This window comes from Lytechinus variegatus, chromosome 15 (assembly GCF_018143015.1).
Source record: "Lytechinus variegatus isolate NC3 chromosome 15, Lvar_3.0, whole genome shotgun sequence".
Classification (NCBI taxonomy): domain Eukaryota; kingdom Metazoa; phylum Echinodermata; class Echinoidea; order Temnopleuroida; family Toxopneustidae; genus Lytechinus; species Lytechinus variegatus.
The window spans coordinates 15,906,127-15,927,445 of NC_054754.1; the positions used below are offsets into that span (position 1 = coordinate 15,906,127).

A 21,319-nucleotide genomic window follows, 5' to 3' on the forward strand; every position below is an offset into this window, starting at 1 on the left:
TAGCTGTCGATTACTCGAAAGAAGTGATTAATTTAATTACATTTTTTTAAATATGGCATTATCTGTATACTTATAAAACAATATGCTTACCTTATTCCTTTGTGTAAACTGTATGCATGTTTATTAATCAACGTGTATTTATAATTTTGGAAACATGCAGGCTCATATTTCTATGAAAATTAAAACAGCAATGTCATAAAGACAAATTTGTCTCTAGTTTTAAAAGGGAGAGCGGGTAAAGGGTTTTACAGTTTAATCATAATATATCTCTTTAAAAAATCAATTACAAAAGTAGATAGTATTCTTATTTTTGTCGTGAGCATGATGTGACTTTTCTACATTTTGAAAAAAAATCTAATAAACAAAAATGAAGAGAGTAAATTCAGCATCTGAACACAAACCCATATAGACACTCGCGTGATATTGGTCCTCCTAAAAATGTACTAATTTCATCTAAGAATGCATGTATTAATGTTCGGCTATTATTACACCTGCGATTAATCTGAACATTTTCGCATAAAATACGGGAAGAAATATTGAAGGCGAGTTAACCCATGGTCACCTAACTCGTATAGAAATCTTAGGGGGAAAAACAGTTTCCGCCCGCCATTTTGGATGTCTGTGTATCTAGGGATTTGTTATAGGGATGGGTGATCAATTTGAACCTATGACATTTGCGACGGTAAGCGAGCTTCATCTGGAGTGTAAGAGTGTTTAAGGAGGGGTGAGTTTATCACGGAACGAAAGAAGATTGAAGTATTGGTAGATTATTTCGTGGACGCGGGGTCTCGGTCGACCACTCCAGTGAGAAGAGTTGGTGAACTACTGGGGAGGGGTGAGGAAGAAAACCCTCCCCTTTTTTTATTCCCATACACTCTACAAAAAAATAATGCTCGCATATTTGGTTATAAGGGTCATAACCGTTCGTCCGCTAATATCATAATTCTAAGCAACGCTGTGGGAAAATAATGCGCGTGGCAACGTGCTTTGACGTAAAATTTCACCAATTCAAGATAAGTTCTACCAATTTCGCTCAATGTTTTATTTTATCAGCGTATTTGTGTTTCTTGTGTACGCTTAGCCATCATTACTGGAATATGATTTTGAAAACATAAATAAGAAGTATATTTCTAGGAAATGTGTAAGATATACATGTCCATGAATGAATGATTTTGCCTTTAAAGGTCATGTCAACCCCATTATTATTTTACATGCGAGTTTGATGAAATTTTCAGTGTTATGCTTGTTAGATTTTTCTCTTTTTACTAAAATCAACTATTTGTTGTGGTGGACTTGTCCTTTGATTGTCTTTTCGGTCATGTTTATGTAATTGGATTACAATAAAGATGACTTTTTTATTTATTCGTTTTTTTAGCTGAATAGTAGTGTATGTATAGATGGGGGTTTGAAAGCTACGTTGAGAGAGAGAGAGAGAGAGAGAGAGAGATAAAGAGAGTAAAAGACAGAAAACACAGAAAGAGAAACAACGAAAATTTGGGCATGAAAATATAGGGCGTGTGATTCATTTATATTCTCATAACATTTATAAAACAGCGGACATCAGCATTGGAAAATTAATACAAGTAAATACGGTAAATGGGGCATTATTTGAGCGAAAACATTCATGATGTCATCAACGGACCAACTGTGAAAAAATTGACTATTTTGGGGCATAATCGAATCTCTGACTTGTAGAAGAGAAGCAAAGAGATAGTCGATATCAGTGAAGTTGGCATAAAAAACAGATTCTGGGGGAAAATGGATGAGATCATATTTCATCACGGCATGCTTGAATGCTGCCGATTGATGCATACGCTGTGACTCGTCATTTATAAAACATGGAAGATGAAATCTGAAGGACTTCCCTATATACATACATGTATATTTGATCCTGGCAATTCATTTAACGTAAGCAGGGAATGAACAGAGCGTAAAATCAATTGAAAACACAAAATATGCCATTAGGAGATCCCTGTTTCTGTACACTCCACCTGTCTAAGCCTTGATTGGGGGCACCTATACCCCACCCCTCCCTCGTCCCCTCTTATTTCCATGTACACCCCCCAACAGCCGCCCCACTACGGGGCGGGGGTAGAGGGGTATCTCTGGTTACTAGGTACGTACACAGGCTGGATAATATCACGTTTATATTACCTTCATCCGGCCCATGTTGCAATTGGAGCATATTTTGTTTACCAGAGCCAAGTAAAAATACTCCGTGACCCTCCGATGCACTTTTCCATCTTTCTGTCGCGAGGACGCGTGCGCAGTCGGTCGATCACCGTCGGCCCTTTCATTCCTTTTATCACGGGGATTGGCGCAGAAAATTTGCAACATAGCTGTTTTTCCATCACTCATTATAATGTCCATTTCAAGCCTCAAACGACTCTAATGTGTCGAAGCCAGACTCATGATTTATCCCCCCCCCACTCCAGATATAAAATGTACATTTGTTACTAAGCACCGCTTTTCTCCCTTTTATCACAATTTCTGCAGCTCTGCGCCTATTCGGAAACACAATACCACTATATTTCCTTTGTTATGACAAATATGCCTGGACATATTTTACCTTCATCAAAATAACACAGATTATAAAAACAAAATTCGAGCATTCATATTTCCATATTATATCATATTTCTTACTTGAAAAGGGTATCAATATCAGCATAAGGTTGACAAAAAATTGTAAATTTCCCACTGGATATGTCTTGCTATTTATTCTTTTATATTGTATTGTTCGTAGAATGATGCTTTATTTCGAATTGAAATATAAGCTCAGAAGTATTTTTGTTCTTGGCACTTTCTATTTTACTATTCACACTTTTCCTTAATACTATTCATACACTTGTTTGTTTTATGATGGAGTTTTGTCGATTAATTGAGATTATAGTGCATTCGTTTAAATCTAGATGTGTTATTTCTATCAAACATCTCTAAATTATCAACACAAACGTTATAGATGACTCGGAATTTGCCCTTTTGTTTCAAGAATATCTTCCAAACTTGAATCTTAGGCAGCATTATAGGAATTGAATATAGTATGATTTTTTTTCTTGGCATTGACTATATTTTTTTCTATGTCATAATTTCATGATTCTATTGACACACATCATTTCGGACCGTTGTGAAAAAGAACCCCAGCTGTTAGCAGATTAACTGATATCTCTTCCATAATTGTGAAATATCACATTGTATATATTATGTTTACATATTTATCATGAATGCAGAAATAAAATAACATCAAATAAGACCATAATAATGCCTTAAATTGTGTTTTGATCATTGTAAGAAAGAAATTTACTTAGCTAAATGTAAGAATCAAATGCCATCTTTTAAACAGATCGTGATAGTGATGCAGAGGGTTACACTTCGTAATTCCGAAGGTTCATTATTCCAAAGGTTCATAATTCCGACACACGTAAATTGCTTATACCTCAATGTTCGTTAATCTGAAATTGAATAAGGGTTCATTAATCCGAACATTTGTGGCGTTATTCCGAAGGTTCGGCAGTCCGAAAACGAAATAAGGTTTGTAATTCCTGAGGTTCGTTAATTCGAAAACGAAATAAGGTTCGTTATTCCGAAGGTTCGTTAATCCGAAAACAAAATAAGGGTTCGTTATTCGGAAGGTTCGAAAATCCGAAAACGAAATAAGGTTCGTTGTTCAGAAGGTTTGATAATCCGAAAACGAAATAATTTAAACTTACAAGCAAGACTACTGGACATCAAGCAAATAAAATATAAATGCATTCAACGAGAAATCTACTATTAACAAAAACCAGTATTATGTACATGGTATAAGGGCAGAATTATTGTCATATAATTCATCAAATCAAATATCGCTAAGGGCGTGTTGATGCATTTTGAAATTGTTTTGTCAAAGTTTAAAATGTCAACTAAGGGATCCATTCTTGATTAAATGTTTACCACTTATAAACCTTTAAAAAATCTCTTTGCGCGGGGGTTAATGTATTTTGGACTAGGAGTGATTAAGACCTCAAACATCCCTTTTTGGCTGGAGCGGGGCAAAAAAAATATCCGCAGCCATCGTAGTCATGTTTTCTGAATGAGCGGGAAGGGCAAACTTATTTCACATTAAATTTATATGTGTATGCATATTATATATGAATGAATAAAAATTAATAAAGCATTGAATTGAATATACACAGGTAATTATACAAATGTGGATCGAGCTTTTACCAATATAAGAGGGAGGGGGTGGGATTTCATTTACATTTCCCCTAACGGCTGCTCAAAGCTGATCTTTTTTTCTTTGAAGGGTTATCCGAACAATGACTTCTTAGATTTATTTTTATAAACATGATAATTGTATCTCACAATCCCTGATTGAATAATGCGATCGCGATTCGTCCTAAAAACACTAACATTCTGAGCAATGTTTGTGATTATGAACAAGACGCGTATGGAACTAATACGTCGAGCGCGAAGTGCGAGCTGAAATTTTTGATAAATTGGCATAAAGAGGGATTTTAAGAAGTTTTTTAGGATTCATAGAGAAGTAGGCCTATACATACTAATGAAAATGCGAGCACGCAGCACCAGGTGGTAAGTTTTTACGATCAGATCTGAAAATGAATATTTTGAGAACTTCATGGAATACATGAATAGAATAAGTACTTTAACCGAACCACATATCATTTTCGGATTAACGAATCTTACTTCGTTTTCGGACTAACGAACCTTCGGATTAACGAACCTCATTCCGTTTTCGGACTAACGAACCTTCGGATTAACGAACCTCATTCCGTTTTCGGACTAACGAACCTTCAGAATTACGAACCTCATTTCGTTTTCGGACTAACGAACCTTGGAAATTACGAACCTTCGAAGTTACGAACCTTCGGAATAACGAACCTTCGGAATATTCAAACCTTCGGAATAACGAAGCGTTGGAAATACGAATGTATGCGATAAAAAATTATTATTATTATACCTGTTTTAATATGTGCGATTCATGGATGTATTGTGTGAACTGATCCTTTGTCAAATAGTTTTGTATATGTATCAAAATTATGTGAAGAAGTGTTTTTGTATTGTCAATTAAAGGACCCTATGGAAGGGTTAAAAAAGAGAAATCAAATCAAATAATTCAATATCTAAGTTCTTAATATATATATCTTTATGATGAATGTGAAATAAGTAAATGAAGGTATTTTCCCTACGTCATTGTCATATCTATGTTCTTTTATTCCTTTCATTATTATTTATTTTATTATTATTGATCAGCATTTTTTTCATCTTTTGCCTGGGTTTTTTTCTTGTAATCAACACGTTGCATTCTGGGAACATACCTCAATGTTAATTGAAGGGCTACTTAGTATGATATGCATAGCCAACCATCTAGCTATGTTTATCAATATTACTAATTCTATTTCTCTCGGTCAATTCTTACACTGTTAGAAAATTTATCCTTAAACTAAAAGAAGTTCCTGCAGCAGAGTCTCGAGAACACCTGTAATCTTACCAGATTGCGTAATCTTACAGGAAATTGGTATTTGGTGTGTGTAATCTTACAAATTTCCTTAAATAAAACACTCTTTTCCCCTTTTTCTAACAGACCTGTTCTGTTAAATTGCAGAAAAATTCCTGTTTCATGAATTTAAAGAATGATTCTGGTATTGCTTTCTGCAAAATCTTCTTTTATTTTTCTGTAAAATCAGGGTTTTTTTAACAGTGTAGATCATCACAATGTCATATCATCTATCATGTCTATATGCCCTTGGTCTCATTGTGCCCCGTATAACGGTATTGGATATCAAAACATTGTAGTTGATATCAAGATTATAGCCTACATTTTCCATTGTAAAATGTGCAATAATAAGGTGGCCGTATAATAAGCGTGCAATAATGATTGCAAATATAAACCATGTTGATATACGCATGCTATATCTTTTTGGCGATTGAGGGAACAACACATTTTATGGTGTGTTCTTTAATCAAGTATACGCTCTCTATAAACGTTTTAATACCTGGGGGGGGGGGGATAAGTCCAAATTCAAGTTAAAGATTGATTTCCAACATATCACGGGCTTTCCCTTTGATTATTACTGATTAGGGTACACACCATGCAATATAAAAATACCACATTTCTTGTCATATCTTTGACAATTATGTTTGACGAAAACGTACACTCCTTGTTGGAATAACTTGTTTAGAAGTCAGCTGGGCAATAGATACGTCTAAAATCATTTTTTTTTACTATTTTCTAGTCAGATGGGCTATATTCTTGTCCAATATGACTTCAAGGAATTAACTTCTAAACTTGCAGTCTCACCCAGCTATCACTTTTAGAGTCATTTCAACTAGTTTTGTTATAGAGTCAATCAAAATGAAAAGTACAAAACAAAAGTATACCCATGTTTAGGCACGAAGGGAACGTATATTTTGTTTTGTTTTTAGCTTTTGTTACATTTTCAAAACACAAAATTCTGAACTAAAACGAACTGACGCACACATGTCTTTATACAGGCCTTATGATTATAAGACTTTGCCGGATTTTGCGCAAATACATGGGTGAGGCATGTAGCCCGTCCAAAGTTAACACAAACGACTGGACTGTTTTGAGATTGGAAAATCAGTAACCATGACAACTTGTCAGATTAAAGGAGATTTTTCTCCAAATAAATTCTAGAGTTATGTGATCAGACCGGTCACATCTTAGGGGGCGTCTAAGCGTACCTTTAAATCATTATAAGGAAAATGTGTTAGAGTCTGTATTGGGAAGCGTTGGTGCGGGCTGAAAGTGCAATCGGGCGAGCGACCGAACTCTTTGGCCCGGTCTGGGGCGGGTTATAGCCTAGTTGGCCGGTGGAGTACGTCATGCTGAAACAGGTGTAGGCCTCGGGCCGTTATGTTTCTCCTGTGCCAGGCTCTGGGGGGGGGGGGGGGCTGTGGTAGCCGAATTGGATCTATTACAAAAGGTGGTTTTAGGTGGGCAAATGGAATGAAAGAAACGGCATTTGAATAGCATTGTGTATCATACATTCATGCGGCACCTGCGCATGGTAATGCGTTTGTTGTTGTTCTTAGGATAATATTTTAACAACCATAAATTGGAAGAGCTTCATATGTGATAAGTAGTCGATCGATTCATGATCTGATAATGTGACTCACACCTCGCTGGTTTCAATGCCCAGAGGGCACCCCCCACTATACTTTGGAATCCCCTGGGAGACTTAAATCCTCACACGAGTGATATGTGAGCAACTTGTTTAGTGCTTATGTTCTGAATATGCAATAAACATCGACTCACTCTTTCATATTCTAAACAACCTTTTTTGCATTTAATACCCAAATGTTATGAATTTGCGATTATTGTCCCATTTATACATGATTGTTTTTTGTACATAGGCTTTATTTTTCTTGCATCCTTTTGTTCTGAATCATGATAATCTTTGTTTTAAAAATATATATATTCTTGACATGATAACATTATCTACCTTATGTAAAGATCTCAAATCATTTATCATAGGGTCGATAAAAAACTCACAATATTTCCATGTGGGTAATGCTGCTGCATTAAGACTTTAATGTTTCTCTTTGTTTCCCTTAAGCATTCTTTGCGGTCTATTCATTTATATTCGAAAGTCCAACTATCCAATTTCCATTTACATTTTTGTTTAAACGCAATTATAATCTTCATAACATGGACATTACATCCACAATTTTATGGTACACTGCAAAAACCATGGTGTTGATTTAACACCAGCCCGGAATCTACATTATGTCCACACCAGAGAAGTGTTAAACAACACCAGTTTCGTTTTCGGTCTAACATCAGACAGGTGTTAATACAACACCAATTAGTATCAAAACAGCATCGGTTTGATTCCAAACTGGTGTTTCAATGCTTCTCTGGTGTGGACATAATATAGATTCCGTGCTGGTGATCAACACCGGAGTTTTTTCAGTGTAAATAGTCTGGTTTTACCGCGTAGCTATTCTCTCATTATTCAGAAATTTATTGATACGTTAACAAAGAGACATAGGAGCATTAGATATAGATGGGAGAGAGAAGAGGATACAGACAAGGAGAAACAGGACAGAGAGAAAGAAAGAGATGATGAGAGGGGGGGGATGAGGGAATGTAAAATGATTTTTTTTTCTCTTGAAGGATGTATAATGGCGCCATGCCTCAGCGTTCTCACGCCGTTCACTGCCAATGAATGTTCACCACTATCACCCCAATATGTGCACACATAATTATACCAGTAAAAAAACGATGCATGATAAAAATGGTCTCGAGTAATGGGCGGGAAACTGGGACCATAAAATATAGCATAGTCGTTTTGATTGGTGGTTGAGGCTGAGTTCTAGAGGGACTGTGTCGTCCAGGGGAGGAAGGTGAATGGGGGAGAGGGTGGTCTTGCTAACCAAAGAACAAATCACGTCTACATTTAGGCGGGAAGACTGTGTATTTACTCTTTCAAAACAGTTTTTGTCTCACCTGCGAAGCAGAGTGAGACTATAGGCGCCGCTTTTCCGACGGCGGCGGCGGCGGCGGCGGCGTCAACATCAAATCTTAACCTGAGGTTAAGTTTTTGAAATGACATCATAACTTAGAAAGTATATGGACCTAGTTCATGAAACTTGGCCATAAGGTTAATCAAGTATTACTGAACATCCTATTAAAGTTTCATGTCACATGACCAAGGTCAAAGGTCATTTAGGGTCAATGAACTTAGACCATGTTGGAGGAATCAACATTGAAATCTTAACCTGAGGTTAAGTTTTTGAAATGTCATCATAACTTAGAAAATATATGGACCTAGTTCATGAAACTTGGACATAAGGTTAATCAAGTATCACTGAACATCCTGCATGAGTTTCACGTCACATGACCAAGGTCAAAGGTCATTTAGGGTCAATGAACTTTGGCCGAATTGGGGATATCTGTTGAATTCCCATCATAACTTTGAAAGTTTATGGATCTGATTCATGAAACTTGAACATAATAGTAATCAAGCATCACTGAATATTTTGTGCAAGTTTCAGGTCTCATGATTAAGGTCAAAGGTCATTTAGGGTCAATGAACTTTGGCCAAATCGAGGGTATCTGTTGAATTACCATCATAACTTTGAAAGTTTATTAGTCTAGTTCATTAAACTTGGACATATGAGTAATCAAATATCACTGAACATCCTGTGCGCATTTCAGGTCACATGACCAAGGTCAAAGGTCAATGAACTTTGGCCGAAGTGGGTGTATCAGTTGAATAACCATCAAAACTTTGAAAGTTTATGGATCTGATTCATGAAACTTGTACATAAGAGTAATCAAGTATCACTGAACATCCTGTGCGAGTTTCAGGTCACATGATCAAGGTCAAAGGTCATGTAAGGTCAATGAACTTTGGCCATGTTGGGGTTTTTTGTTGAATAACCATCATATCTCTGTAAGTTTATTGGTCTAGTTCATAAAAAGTGGACATAAGAGTAACCATGTATCACTGAACATCTTGTGCGAGTTAGAGTAGTATTCAAAGTCAGCACTGCTGCTATATTGAACCGCGTGATGCAGGTGAGACGGCCAGAGGCATTCCACTTGTCTTAAATATTTCTCTAATTGTTGGATAAAAATTATTCATGTTTATTCGGTGGACGATGTTCCACATTAGTCAATACATATTTTGTGCAAAATCTTACATAGTACATGTAGAGTTTCAAGTCTACCGGGCATCGTGCAGTTTCTCCATAATATTATGGATGCATTCCATGACCAGCTTCGAATAATTTTACTATGATAGCAAATTAATAATGTAGTAAGTCACCGCGATACCATTCGTCGTCTAATGCAGCGCTTGGCTTCCAACTAGCAGAGCTTAAAGTCAGGGCTACATGTCATCGGGAGATTTGTTCCGCTCAACGTATACAAGCAATTGATGGCAATAGATATCGGAGATGACCTTCCTGGTCCGACCTCGTTTTGTAAATCAATGAAATGTTTATTTATAACCTATTTTCACGAAATGAAAATATCCATGTATACACACAAATGTAGAGCACATTACTATGAAGCTCGAAATCAGAAATATGCGTGATTGCTCTTGAATAGTCTGTTTGTGGATAAAAAAATCATGAAAATTCCAGGACATTATTTTATTTGGATGATATACACTCCAAGTGTGTAAAGTCAGTTCACGCTCTGTAAATGTAACTTCTATTAAGGCTCAACGAATGCTGTTGCAGTTAAAAGTTATTTTTTTGAGAACGTCTTTAAAAGCAAGGTTAATTGTGTCACCGTGCCATCATTGATCTAGATCTTGAAAAACAAAATTTTACTGTGAAACCATTCATCTCAGCCAAAAGAGACACAATGACATTCAAGATCACCGACACAGAATAAGCACATGTTTGTTATACTTTGTAAAAGACACAAAACGTGGTGATAATGTTTTGTTTATTTTGCTTATTTATCAGCAATTACTTATTTTCTCATAGAATTATATGGCATATTTTTAGATATTCAATCATACAAACACTTAGTAGTAGTATTAACATTCTTTTCTTTTCTTTTTTTAACTTATTTTGAATCGTTACCGCAATTTGGATTTCATTTAAAATTTAACATTACAGGCAGGAGTAAAATAAACGTCAATAACTTGTACGCTTCTCTGAAGCAAAACATTGCGAAACTCCTGATTTCTCATAATAATCAAAACCGGTTTTTTTTTCGTTTTTACTATTAAATCCTTGCTTTTGCTATCGATAAGTGTTAAAAGAAAATCTGAAGTCTGTTTTTTGCGCAATTTTGTAATCTAGCATTAACATTTAGCAAATTTGATACAAATTCATGTATATAAAACAATGTATAAAATCATTCAACAGGTCTTGTGTTAAGTAAACTCATAAATCACTTAAAGAGTCCATACGTAATAACTTGCCTTTCAATGTATTTTTTTATCTATCTATCTATCTATATATTTATTTATCTATCTATTTATCTATCTAATCTATCTATCTATCTATCTATCTAATCTATTTATCTAATAGTATCTATCTATCTATCTATCTTATCTATCTATCTATCTACAGTATCTATCTATCTTTCTCTCTCTCTCTTTCTTTGTCTCTATCATTGGACTATAACGACACGAGGAGTAATCGAATCATCGCTCATTTGCAATAATCATTTTTTTTTTCAATTTGAAAAATGCAAGTTTATCTAAATATGTTACATTTTATGAGGCCTACTATCATTAATATCGTTGATAATCTTAAATAAAAATGCCTGTTATCTATTATGAATGAAAATAGTAAGAGTAGAGTGGAAGAAATATGCAGGTTGTTAAAAGGTATCTTTGCGGATGGTGGTGGTGGGGGGGGGGCTATTTGACCTGCTTCCAAACAGATATGGACGCGTACAATTAGATAAGCAGTTAATTATAAATTATGTAATAGAATCTTTACGATTCGATCATGGGGAGGAAATGAAATTATGAAGTTAAAGCGGTGTGAACGCGACAGGTCAATCGAAGCTTTTAATCTCAAGGTTTCAATTAAAAGACATCCGGGTTCTCAGAAGGAGTTTGGTTTCAACCTTGGTTTAGATCGTCAATGGCAAGGACAAAACAGCCTTGAGAGCGACGATGAATCGGTAATCGACCGTGAATACAACCTCTCAAAATGAGACGGTATGATGTACTTGTATACCTCAATCTGCACCGTCAAACGATCACGTAGGCTTTAACTACATTTCCAGTAATTAATCCAACTCCAAGTTATCAAACTTCATTTCTTCTAGAACCAGCTCGTGTTCTTAAAAATTGTATTTTTAAATAGAAGACACGATAGAGCAAAAGTAAGAAACAAACTGACAGAAACAAATAGAACGTATATAAGCCTGCGTACAAATGATAATGTCATAAGCAACTGTCATGAATGTCAAGTTCTTTAGCTCTCGGGCATGTTGTATAGTGGCTGGAAAGTGTTTTGTGATTGATTTTCCAAAAAAGGAAAACATTTAGTAATAACAAAATGCTCTTAAATTTTGCGCCAGAAAATATGATTGAAACATTTAAAATAGCACGACGATTTACGTGCAGAGTGATTAAACATATTACGACACGTTGAAGTACGGGAGTCGGTTTTTCAGACTTCATATTATTTGAAATCAATATCAAAAATTAAAATCAAGAAAGTTATTACGGAGTATGTGCGCCATAATCAGACAAATGTGAAATATGACACATTTCCAATTTGTCTATGGCATGATTTAATTAATTGTAGTCTGATATGATACAAGGTTTCATGACCTACATGTACTGTGTCTTTTGAGTAACTTGAAGATGTAGATTGCTATAAACGTGTATAGTGTATAACGAGTGAAATGAGTAACTCATATTGTAATATGAACACACGGTACTGGAGATGGCGCTAGACGTCCCTTCGATTGTGTATCATGGAATAAATAAAAATAATGGCTGGAAGGAGTGGTGATTCCAGTCTAAAGTGCAACTTCCTGGAGACACTTCTCTGAAAAAAAATCAAGTTCCAACCTTCGTAACCGTTAAGGTTGATAACACATGTAGTTTATAATCATATGATGTCATTTGTAAGAATATTCACCCAGAAACTAAACCATTGCAACTTTCTAAACGCATCGGGAAAATAATTATACTGCTTTCACATTGCCCTGATGTGCCTGGTTACAGTCTCATCAACGATCCCGATCACAGACCGATCATCAGTAAATCACAGGAAATCGCGTGGTAAATTTGATCGGTCGACCTGGAGCCAGTTTCGCGGTCTGGCTGCAGCATAAAAATGGGAGTTGTTCAATGAGATTGGCCTGTACATGACCATGTTTTTATAAGTCCGTGACCATGTAAACTTAACCGCATATACGTAGTGATCAATTATCGTAATAAATAGATATTTCGGAAATATAAATCTATATATTAGGGGAAAACCATATTTCACCGAGTAAATGGAACCATAGGAGAGATAACATAATTCTAGAGAGAAAAAAAGATCAGGAAGCGATGCCAGGTAAATGCTGCACTTAATTTGTTAATGTCTTCGACCTTGCCGGATACCGTGAATGTCACACAGCATTGGCATGATTCGATCTATTAGAGATATTAGATGGGATTTAATGTATCGTGATTGGATGATACATGCTCAATTAAATCTCGACATCTCCTTTTTGTTAAGAAAAAAAAAAATCTGAAATATTGGGAAAAGGGAGAAAATGCAAACTGTGCGTGGTCTTCTATTTATTTTCTTTGTCTGATGGCATTACTCATATAAATCTTTATGGTAATGCACTCTATTTTCCCCTTTCTCTCTCTTTTACTCTCACTCTCTCTCCCTCCCTCTTTCACTGCCCCTCTGTCTCACACACACCTCACTTCTTTCTCTTACCTTCTTAAAGCCCCCTATATCCCCCATTTTTCTGCTTATTTCAACTATTCTTCGCAATTTTGCATCAGTGGAGCCAATGCTACATTTAGATATATTTTCATTTTTCATATTGATAATTTCGATGCGTTTATGTCCTTGTTATTAGGATTAAAATGGAAAATACCATCTTCTAATCAGGCTTTGGTCTCTTTGAACATGTCCAAATAATAGGCCAATCTTATTAACACTTAAAAATGTAAAGAAGATCAACTTGTCAAGGTTACTTAGTGTTCACCATTGTTTTCATAACAATAATAATCGTCAACATAATATTATTGTTGTTCTTCATTTTAATTGGCCGTATTATATATTTTTTTCCAATAACACTCAGCAGAGTAATTATCATCATGATCAACACTTTTTTTTCTTTCTTTTTGATTGCTAGTTCTTCTTTTCTGTACTCATGTATCCGCAAAATATTTTGGTATTATCATGACGTTGCTTCATAATTGTTTTAACACTCATATCGTAGATTATAATCTCATTTATTTATTTATTCTCGTTTCACACAGATATCATCGTCGTCTTACTTGAGCATGGTATACAACTAGGAGACGCCCTCTTGCGAGCGGTGGATGAACAGTTTGTGTATGCTGCTCAGATACTATGCGAACACATCAAACAAAAGAATATTCCGGTACGTAAATAACAATTCGTTGCGTCCTTAACAGATATGTGATCGCTGCCAATGCGCTCTCACCGTAGATCTTGAATGGAAAATGTTTAAAAAGATGAACATTTCCGTCTTATTTGATGTGCAAAAAAGTGTTGCTCATGGGCGAGGATCAAGGCCACAGGTCTACATGCTATTTACTTAAATATAATTAAACAAATAAAAAAGGAGGAATTGCACATTCACTCAAATCTTTAGGAATGCAGGGGTTACTGTTATGGTAACTGTAGTAGAGTTACTTTAACAAAATGTACACAAATTACAGTTGCATATTCACTCAAATAATCATTTCGAAATGTAGGGTTTTCTGTTTTGGTAATTGCAGTAGAAACTTGGCAGGACAGCTTTTTGCTGGTATAAACAAACTGGAAAATAACTGATTATTACATAGGGAACATTTTACGCCTATTAAAGTTACTGGTAATACATGCTGACCTTATATGCGACAAAAGTTACTCCCGGGTTTTTTAACCAAAGTGGCGACACTGTTAGAGTTGGAATTCAAACTCACAACCTTACAATCATGGGTCGGTAAGCGAAGTCGGAAAACACATATACTCCACAATTATCATAACTTTCAACACACTGTACTTCTCTTTATGCAGGATGTATTTAATATACAATGCAAAGTCTCTTTCCGGACAACAGCTGATGAGTACAACTATACATGTTCATTCATTCTATCATTTCATTACCTTGTCCTGCAGGAGTTTTTAAAGTGTCGCGCCCTCAACGGTGACTTCCATCCCGACATTACCCCCATTGTCCTTGCCGCGCATCACAACAACTACGATATCATCAAGATACTGCTGGAATACGGCGCTCGCATCGAGGATCCCGAGTACTATGCCTTCTCGACGGAAACCAATACCCTACAGCACTCTCTGGGAATGTTGAACATTTACCGTGCCCTGGCCAGCCAAGCCTACATCTCTCTCACCAGCCTCGACCCTATCAACACAGCGTTCGAACGGTGCGTCAAACTACGCAAGCTCTGTCAGGTCAACCCGGAGTTTTCCGTCGAGTTCTCGACGCTGGCCAACCAGTGTGAACAGTTTGCAGCTGATATCCTCGGCCACATTCGGAACCAAGCGGAACAAACATGCGTGCTTTACCATGACCCGTGCTTTTACAGCATCGGCGAGAGTGGGATTGGACCGTACAAAGTTAAAATTGCTATACATCACGAACAAAGAAAGGTATTGTACTATGACCCATATCGAAAGCCTTTGGCAAATGAGGGACGTTACGTCTGTTTCGAAATGACTTGATGGCAATTTCTCAACTCAGTGGGCAATTTTGTTCCTCTTTGGTCATGTCGGTTCTCTCTCAAGAACCCTACGGTGAAGAAGGAAACCGTTCGATAAGTTGTAATTGCCAAATATCTTCTGGGCTCAGATCTTATTCATAATTGCGTAAAACGAGTGCAGCAGCATAAAAGAACACGAAGATCAGTTTAAGAGATACAGTAGCCTATATCGCTCTGTATTTATGTACTTTAATATCCGTTGTAGTATTTTTGTTATAAAGAAAACTATATATTCACTGTTTGGTGGAAATAAAGAAATCCACACCAGTTATACCTTCATTCAGAAGATTTTTAGAGCAAATGTGAGAAAAGAATGTATGTCCTCTTGAGTCCTTAATAAATCATGGTACACACATTTCTTCATTAAATATGAAGAAAAGTCACAAAGTACTTCATGATTTCACAACGAATGATCCAATAATACTTGTTTTATTTTTTTTCTCCGTTGACACAGTTTGTTGCACATCCCCACTGTCAGCAGCATCTTACCCAGTTATGGTACGAGGGTCTTCCTTCTTGGTACATGACCAACTGGATATCCTCAACAATTTCCACCTGCACCGTCGGACTGTGCTTTCCGCTTCTTTGTCTTCTATACATTATCTACCCGTGGGGCAACATCGGTCGTTTAATGCGAGTTCCTCATGTTCAGTTTGTATGTCACATCAGTTCTATGCTTGTATTCCTAATGTTACTTGGTCTTCAATCCTCCTTCGAACCGAAATATGACGAACCCACGGGAGACCAACGGGCGGAAGTACCGAAAATGACCGAGTGGCTTATTCTTGTTTGGGTCATAGGTAAGGATAACACTATATCACATATATTGGCCTGTACTGACACGACTATAGTGAAGTCACCAACGCCTCTATTGTCCTGTAATTTTTTTTTTAAAGTTGTGCCAAATTATTCATATATATTTTCGTATTACCATTTATTCAAACACGATGCTGACATCTTAGCATACATGCAAGTTAACTGTAAGTAACATTGCCCATAATCGAAAATGTGCTATTGTCCTGTAATTCCTTTTTTTTAAAGTTGTGCCAAATTATTCATATATATTTTCGTATTACCATTTATTCAAACACGATGCTGACATCTTAGCATACATGCAAGTTAACTATAAGTAACATTGCCCATAATCGAAAATGTGCTTTGATTTGATTTGATTCATTTAATTCCACACTTCATAAAAAGAACAATACAGAGTAAAGATGGTATTACAATATACAGTACAATATATTCCAATGCATAAAGAAAACATACACTGCACAAAACTAGTGGAAATCATGAAAAGACAATGGTTTATTCATTATTCTCGTAATCTGATGATCGTCTTTTGAATGATGAAAATCCAGAAATGTGCAAGTATTAAATATTTAAATCTAATCAGTTCACTTAGATCGATATTTCTCACGTAGTAGACACACCTATGAAAACACTCCATAGCGACTGACGGCATACCAATGGCAATTGTAAAGAATGTCTTTCAACGTTCTGAGGTCAATTTCGTTGGTCTGACTGTAGCATAATGTCGCAATCACGCCCAGAAACCGACCTAAATCGCTGGTCGATGGTATTTCATTGAAATAATAAGATAGCTTTTGTTAGTCTGGAGTTGGTTTAATAATAGGTGTGACTGCTATACTCCTTTATTTGTTCACCACTAATGTTTCAATGGTTTGTTTCTTCAAACCTCAGGATTAACATGGGTAGAAATCAAAGAGCTTTGGTACTACGGATCGAGATATCTCAAGGATAGGTGGAACATCCTGGATTTCTTCACGTTGTCTCTATACTGGGCCGCCATAGCTCTAAGGATAGTCATTTATCAAAGGGTACCTAAGAAACGTCATGAATTTGTACACTTGTTCCAGTTTTGCAATGGCTGCTGCACGTCAGATGACTATAATAATATATTGTCGTATAAATTATTCATTTTAAATAGTATAATGATCGATGGTTGACCATGTTAACCCCATATAAAAAAGAGTCGTTTTGACTTAATTGCCATTAAGAGATTATGTGACCTTAAGTAATGCATTTATTTAAATCTCTTCTTGAAAAAAAAGTTAAGTAATATATTACGGTTAACTTTGTGAATGTTTTAGTAGATATTTTGTGTGATAGGTTAATCTCATCCCACAACCTAGAGAACGAAAATTCATTCATCTTGTTATGAAGCCCATTAAATAGCAGCAGTATTCTATTTCAATAAAATTATATGACTACTCTCCGATTGATATTTCGTTGTACTGATTTTGGGAATGAAAAGCAATCAATAGAGTGCACGCGATAAGACGCGCGTTCCTCTATAAAACTCGCTTATCGTTTAAAATCCTGTTTGCTATTCAATTTCCAGCATGGTGCATCTTTGGCTGTTACGGAAATCCCTCCGACAACGATGCTGTATTCGACCATGGAGATCCCGACCTCGTTTACGGACGATGAGTTCACGACGTCGGGTGAAACCCCGGTGACCGTGACGGACCCGGCAACCACAATGGAGATGTCGAATTGGGAACAAGTAATCGTAAGAATAGAACGTCTTCACAAGGACGTCATGGACATCGACGAAGAGCAGACCGATCTCGGACAGTCACTCGCCCAGGGAATCGGGGATATCAAATCTCAGTTAACCCAAATGGACGAACGGGTGACCAAGATCCTGGAAGAAACCGCTTCAGCAGCGCAGTCGGCCTCGGTTGTTAGTGGCGGACGTAGAGGCAAGAAAGGGGCGGGTGGGTCTAGCTCAAATATAACAAGAACAGGACGTGCGAACTGGAGTGCCTATGACCCTCTCCTTGTGTCTGAGGGATTGTTCGCTATAGCCAAGGTTCTAAGTTTCCTCAGACCCATTTGTTATACTGTGATGAACCGTCATGTCGGTCCAATGCAGATCTCACTTGGAAACATGATGTTCGATATTTGCAAGTTTCTCTTGATTTTTTGTTTTGTGTGGTTCGCCTTCTCACTCGGAATGAATCAGTTGTATGGATATTACTCGTACATCACTCGGGAAATATGTGATTTGAATAACCCTATGGAAGAACATTGTAAACAGCCATTTGAAACGTAAGTAATTTCTTCTTTAATGCTCACCGGAATTGATACCCTCTCAAAAAGACTTTGAATAATGCAATAATCATTTAACCGAATTATTTTATTAATATATATATATATATATATATAAATTAGCTTGATATTTTTATAGAAAAAAAATTTGATTTCTTTATATTAGCTTCCCAATTCGCCCTTTCTATGTAAAAAAAATATTTTGACGTGTCATTAAAAAAAAATCATGAATCAAACAGTAATATTTGAACGAATACTTTTAGTAGAAAATATTCACTAGCATATCATCCATTGCACAATGTTTGTTTAGAGACCGTAATCTACGTGTTAACGTCTAGGCACATTGCACCGAATGATTTTTTTTCCTAAAAAATGATGTTTTTTTTTCCTAGTTTGGAATTACACAAAATTATGAACATGATGTATACCGAGAGCCCTCTTTAATGGGAGGAATGCCCATTTTCTTGGTGAATTCAAATAGCCAACAACTCGGCATTTATATCACTCGATGAAAGGTCTGAATTAATCTGATTTATAATTGAAATGTGAACAGGGTGCAGTATACTCTGAGTACATTGTTCTGGGCTCTCTTTGGCTTGCCTGAGATGAACATCGTTGACATCCGTGGAGTTGATCATGAATTCACCGAGACTGTTGGACTGATGCTGTATGCTGCTTACCACGTCATCGCAATCGTCGTCCTGCTCAACGTCCTTATCGCTATGATGAGCAATACCTACACAAGGATAGAGGTAAAGCAGGCTTCCAAGACATTGTTGAGAGGTTACACTAAAGAGTGGCTCTAAACCCAGTAGGAATGTTCAAGTTGGTTCCTTTTTTGGACAATGACCAACATGTGTATCACCCTGTCCAAAAGCACAGCGATCGTAATAAAAGGGGGCGTGTCTTACTTTCCATTGATAATTGAATATAGATCTCTATCACCTTTATTCTCTTTAGCTCCACAGAAGCATTAGTATGAAATTTATAAAACATGACAAATGGACGAATTTATGAATATAAACTAGAAATATTTACCCATTCGTGTGTGCTCCTACAAACTTACATGTATAGATCCCCTAAGGCAATCTGATTATTACAAATTGTATCTTTACATTCTTGCAAGGGAAATTACTTTTATTCAAATTTGTCCACAGGATGACTCTGAAGTGCAATGGAAATTTTCCCGGTCTAAACTGTGGATGAGTTATTTTGCTGGCCGAGGGTCATTACCCGCACCGTTCAACGTCATCCCGACACCCAAATCGATGTTGTATTTCTACCGGTGGCTGAGAGGCAAGTTGGGCAGCGAAAAGCACAGACAGGCGATTAGGGTAAGTTCTTGGGAAGATAATTCTTGGCTTGATAAAGTAAATTACTTACATGTGATCTCAACACAAGTTTAAGTATTTTGCTTAGCCCAGGTAAAATGCTTAGTAAAACAGAAAAGCAATATTTCTCGATGAATACCGACCTTGATCTAAAGAAAAGGATGTAGGTACTTTCACTTGCATCTTGACTTTTATCGCAGTATTGAAGTTCACAGAACGAATCGCTGTCTAATATTATCTCCCCCCATTTCCTTGAAGGGGACACGCATCCGTCGATCCTCTATTTTAACCTAGATGACCTAATGCCGTTTTACTCGGTGAAAACCACTGACACAAAACGCGTTATGAAACGCGCCTGTGGAAGTCGGTTTGTCTGTAAGTTATTATCAAAATTGTCATGTGTGTTGATGAAGTCGCGCATTCTTCCCCAATGCACATAACCAAAACAATTCGCCGCCCAAAGGAACGCAGTATAGATGATCCGCCAAGCTTTTGGGTGGGTATGGCGTTGATCACGTTCATGTCCACATAACGTCATTCAATTAGAGGGGAATGAAACATTAAGAACAAGTAGGCTTGTGTCGAAACAGAAACTGAATTAAAAAGAACAAAGGAAGTTTGAGAAAAATCGGACAAATAATGAAAAAGTTATGAGCATTTGAATATTGCAGTCAATAATGCTATGGAGATCCTCCCAATGGCAAAGGGACAAGGATGTCACATGTGAACAACTTTCCTTTGAGGGACCATAAAATACCTTCAAAATGTCTCGTTTTTGCTTTTTCTTATGGTGATACACACTCTTTATCCATGATGTATTCTTTAAAAATCTGTATTACATGCCCTGCTATAGAAAGAATTCATGATCCACTGATAGATGTGATAAAAAAGGAAAATTTAAGTGAAATATATACTAAAGTAATGGAGAGAGTTGGTCACAAGTGACATCACACATCTTTGTATCATTGCCAATTTGATTATCTTCATAGCATTAGTGATTGCAATATTCAAATGCTCATAACTTTCTGATTATTTGTCCGATTTTTTTCAAACTTTCGTTGATCTGTTTCTTTGATTTTTCTATTTTCATACAAGCTATATTATTCCAAAGGTTTCATCCTCCTTTAAAACCATCTTTGTTTAGTGATCCGTGCGGCGTTCATCCTCAAACCTCTTAATGAAAGAATAATGCTCCTTGTTTATAAGGTGCAAAATAAAATGTAGGTTTCAGTGAAGACCACAGACACAAAGTGCTTCAGAAATCACTTTCCAGGGGACATCATTTAGTCTGCATGTAATCATCAAAATAATGATTATTATATGTCGTTTATTTTATGACTTTTAGGACAGGAATAAAGCAAAGATGGAGGAGAAAGAGCAGCAATACAGGGTAAGTAACATTTATATACATATAAACACATATATGATAATCAAGAGCTCTCTGGTAGATAACTTAATATGGTAATATGGCTGATCACAGAAGTGTTGGCTAATCTTAAGTTA

At 36.4% G+C, this 21,319-nt stretch overlaps 1 protein-coding gene across 1 annotated transcript in view; it reads left to right on the plus strand.

Moving 5' to 3' along the window:
* LOC121429051 (short transient receptor potential channel 5-like) overlaps positions 1–21,319 on the plus strand; it is an 89,545-nt gene that overhangs the window by 66,635 nt on the left and 1,591 nt on the right. The window contains exons 2-9 of the mRNA XM_041625955.1: positions 13,938–14,062; positions 14,806–15,297; positions 15,862–16,207; positions 17,112–17,248; positions 17,773–18,485; positions 19,039–19,237; positions 19,643–19,819; positions 21,162–21,206. Of these exons, the coding sequence (XP_041481889.1) occupies positions 13,938–14,062; positions 14,806–15,297; positions 15,862–16,207; positions 17,112–17,248; positions 17,773–18,485; positions 19,039–19,237; positions 19,643–19,819; positions 21,162–21,206 (2,234 nt within the window). The remainder of the gene's footprint in view (positions 1–13,937; positions 14,063–14,805; positions 15,298–15,861; positions 16,208–17,111; positions 17,249–17,772; positions 18,486–19,038; positions 19,238–19,642; positions 19,820–21,161; positions 21,207–21,319) is intronic.